At 61.0% G+C, this 3,953-nt stretch overlaps 1 protein-coding gene across 1 annotated transcript; it reads right to left on the bottom strand.

Annotated features, from left to right (window-relative positions):
- Nucleotides 1–713: 713 nt before the first annotated feature.
- Nucleotides 714–1,172, bottom strand: MNEG_9692 (hypothetical protein; the record flags this gene model as incomplete). The annotated part of the gene is made up of 1 exon (XM_014041837.1): nt 714–1,172. A coding segment is annotated over one exon (459 nt), but the record flags the coding sequence as incomplete, so codon positions are not given.
- Nucleotides 1,173–3,953: the final 2,781 nt, after the last annotated feature.

Here is a 3,953-nt window from a genome sequence, read left to right as displayed (position 1 = left end):
AAAGTGACGGTGCAGTGAGGCACGGCCGCCCTGCGCACCGCCACAAGGACCCCTGCTCTGGGGCCCCTGTCTTTTTCAAAAGGAGCAGCGGTGCATGCATAGCTGTAGCCCTGCAACAGGGGGGTGACAAGCTTTTTGAAAAAGCGGTTCTTGCAAGACTGTTTTGTTTCTGTGAGTACAATGATGTCGGGCGGCGCATGCGCTGTCTTGGCCATGAGGTCACTCAGGTGGCCTGAGAATGTGCCAAGTCCTTGCACATTCAGAGTGAGCACTGAGAGCTTTGTAGTGTGATCGAGTATTTCTCTGTCCTGTTGCATGGCGGCGGCGCGGTCCAGATCCGCCCGTTCCTTAAGCGCGCGAGCTGCCCGCCGCCGCGTACGCTGGCGTTCTCTCCTTGCTGTGTTCCCACGAGCGGCAGGTGTTGCGGTGGGCGCTGGGGCGGGCGCTGTGGTTGCGTGAGCCCGCGTGCACGGCTCGCCTGTGGTGTTGCCACTACTGTCCATCTCTGCGCCCTCAGGCACCCCCGCTGCAGGAGGCACGAGTGCCGCAGCAGGTGTTGCTTTGCATTTCCAGAGGTCGGTGATGCGCTTCTGCCGCAAGTCGGTTTGAATCACCACCCGCCGTTTCTGACCTGCATGTTTTGATACCCCTTTATGGGCTGGTGCCGAGTATTTGAGGGCGAACTCGCGTCGTCTTGGCCTCAATACCGGTACCTGCTGAGCAGGCACGCGTCCCACAGTTGCTGCTGCGCTATCGATCTCGGCTTGCGGGGTGACGGCGGTCGTCTGCATCAGTCGCTGCTGCCCCTCCTGACGGGCGGCCGCGGCCGCCTCATTCCCCCGCGTGTCCGTGCGGTTTGTCGCTTTCCTTGATGCGTTTCTGCGGCTGTGTAGTTCTGCGGCCTTGCGCTTTTCAATTTCTGCGCGACGGGCGATGGCCGCAGTCGTGGGCATCGCATTCGCCCCGGCGCTGCGGGTGGGGGCCGCGCTAATGGCCAGCCGCAGCTGGGCGAGGGGCACCGCCACAAAGTCCGCGGGGGGGCGCTGCGCCCCTCCCGCTCCCCTGCCAGGTTGTGCCCCAATTGTTTGGGCGCGCGCGGCGTCGATGGGAGCCAGTACATTGACGCTCCAGCGCCCCGTCGTCACGCCATACTCCCAGTCAGCGTTGGTCATCCTTTTGATTTTGTTGCCGTTGGCGCCGAAAGGGATAGAATCCGCTTCGTACCACTGCCCGTCAGCGCATTTCACGAGGGCTATCCAGTGGTCGGGTGCGTGAACCAGTGCACAGTCACACCCATGGTGTTCTAGACGCCACTTCAGCTCTATGCCTGTCAGGTTGCCCGGGCCCTCCATTTCCAGTAGCAGGGGGTGAACTGACACATGTAGCTCTGGCGGTGTGTGTTCATACAGCCACCTGTTGAGGGCTTCGGAGGTAAACCACCCCTCCCCCGTATAGTGGCCTGCCTCTTCCCCTGCAGGCCAGTGTTCGCGCATATAGCGCACCATCGCCTCTCCAGGTATCGCCCGTCTGCCCAGCAGCGCATTCAAAGCGTGCGCCCCGCAGAAGCCTTGCTCCTGCGCCTCACAGTATGTTCCAGCTGGAGGCTGGACCCAGCGGTCGTCTTGGCCTTGCGGGGCCCTCCCCCTGCGGAGGCGCGCCAGGCCGCCGCCGCGCAGCGCCCCCGGTCCGGCAGGCGTCGCTGGCTGTAGGTCGGGTTGCGGCTGGGCAGCGGTGCTGATCGTGTGCCCGGTCCCAATTCGGTTGTCCTCGTCGCAAATGGGCGGTGATTGTGTGTTGTCAGGATTGCCGTTTATGTGTGGGTGCGCTGCAGCTGCCGGCAAGGAGGCACCGGGGGTCATGTTGTGAAGGGCACGGTGGCATTCTTGAAGGACGTGGTACGTGCGGTGAGCGTGTGGGATGTGGCGGCCGAGCCACGCTGCATGGTAAGATCCTTTGCGCGGCTGGCGCCAGCCCTTGCGAGCTGTGGGCATAATGCTTGTGAGTTTGCATATTGCTGCGGTCAGCGCATGCTGTTCCCCTTGCGACAGTCGCATGGCTGTGCGCACCACGTGCAGTGCCCGAGTGCGCACTGGCTCCTGGCTCTTGTTGCGTTTATACGTGGGCGCGAGCATGGCTAGCGGTGCGGGCACGTGTGGGTGGGCGGGTGCTGACCAGCGTATGGAAGCTTGGCCGCGCGCAGCCGCCTGCTGGAGCATACACAGTCTTTTCCCCCAAGCGCGGCGTCTTCTCAGTGAAAAAACAGCCGCCGCCGTGCTGTATGCTGCTGCAAGGGCTCCCTGGAGGCAGGGCGCGACTGCCATCATCATTACCATTGCTGCTGCTGCCATCTCGGGCACTGCAAGGTGAGCTATGTTTGAGAGTGTCGGGGCAGCCGCCGCCCCAGCAGGGTGCGCCATTAGCATTATTATAATAGGCAGCCGCGTCTTGTTTATCTTCCACATACGCATCTTGCGGCATTGGTTGTTGCTCCACCTTGCGGCGGTCCACAAGAGCACACCTAGAAGTGCTGCTGTCGTGGTCCAGTCGCTGTCATTGTTTGTCAACCCTGTGCGGTGTGCTCTCAGCATGTCCCAATCATCAATTTGTGGGACAGCATCGCTGTCATTTCTAGTGGTCGCACGACGGTCCGTTGCGCGCATAGGCTCAAGCGGCAACGTTGCGGCTGGGCTGCAGGCGGCAGCTGCTTGTGGCGCCTGGCGGGTGACCCTGGTGAAGTGGCTTGCGTGGCTTATTTCTTTTGGATAGTTGCAGGGATAAGTTTTAAGTTTATATAAGTTTGATGGTGTTTCGCGCCGCCCGGTGATTGTTTCGCGGCCGCGCTGGGTGTCGGGGTGTGTATACGGGGCGCTTGGCAGTGATAAACTACCAACCTCCTGCACATCCTTACGCATCAATGTAGTTTTTGTCAAACCATGCGCCCGGTGGAGTTTGGCACTACTGCAGCAGTGGTGCTTCACTGCAGCGCGCGCTCTTGTCAGCAGGCGCGCTTGAGCGAGGGCCCCATTCTCTTTCTCTCTCGCACGCTTGCCTGCAAGATTTAAGTGAGTTTTCTGAGGCCCTGTATCCTGCAACATGCCGTTATCTAACGACAGGTCAGCCCTGAGCTCTTGCTGCTCCTGGTTGCGGTTGGTTACGCCTGACACTGCTGTTGCGCATGCCGTTGGGGATGCGTTTTGCCCAAGAGGCATACACATGGGATCCTGGCAGGCTCTGGGCATGGACTGCTCGGTTTCCCATTGCGCTGTGGTTTCTATCGCGTGCTCGGTGTCGTATGGGGCAGCGGTGTTGTAGGTACGAAGGGGGGTGAAAGTGTCGCTGCGCCCATCTCCGTGCGAGCTCGCGTTGCGGCGCATCTGCATGTAGGGTTGTATTGGCTTGTGTCCTGCGAGGGTTCTGTTTGCGGTGGTGTGACGTGTTATGCTGCGTGTAGGCGTTGTGTGCTCAGTGCAATCAGTGCGTGCGCGCGCATCTGCTGCTGCAACCGCTCCAGGCGCAGCGACTGCACCTGCTCCGCCCACAACGCCAGTGACAAGGTCAGGCAGCACAGTACCAATACTTATAACTGCGTCGCACTCGGTGATGATGGGCGTAGTCTCATATCGCGCCCGGGTCGTCGAAAATTTTGAACGATTTGAATCGGCCGCGCTCTTGCGCTCGCTTCTTGCTAATGCTTGCCCATAGGGCGACGGCAAAGCGATCCTGGCCGCATATACCGGGGGGGCAGGGGATTCGGGCCTGGCGGCCCCCACCAATCTACCCCACCCGGGTCCGCTGACCAGGGGCCGGCCCAGCAGCACAAGGATGCATAGCGCGAGAATCTCTGCCTTATACTCCGCAGGGCTGGCGAAGGCCTCGTCGGCAGATCGGCCAGACGATCTGGCGCGCTGTGTGCTTGGTCACTTCATTGCTCGCTCTCTTGTATTTTCACTCGA

Source organism: Monoraphidium neglectum (genome assembly GCF_000611645.1).
Source record: "Monoraphidium neglectum strain SAG 48.87 unplaced genomic scaffold scaffold02026, whole genome shotgun sequence".
Lineage (NCBI taxonomy): Eukaryota > Viridiplantae > Chlorophyta > Chlorophyceae > Sphaeropleales > Selenastraceae > Monoraphidium > Monoraphidium neglectum.
This window is presented reverse-complemented; position numbering and strand designations above follow the sequence as displayed.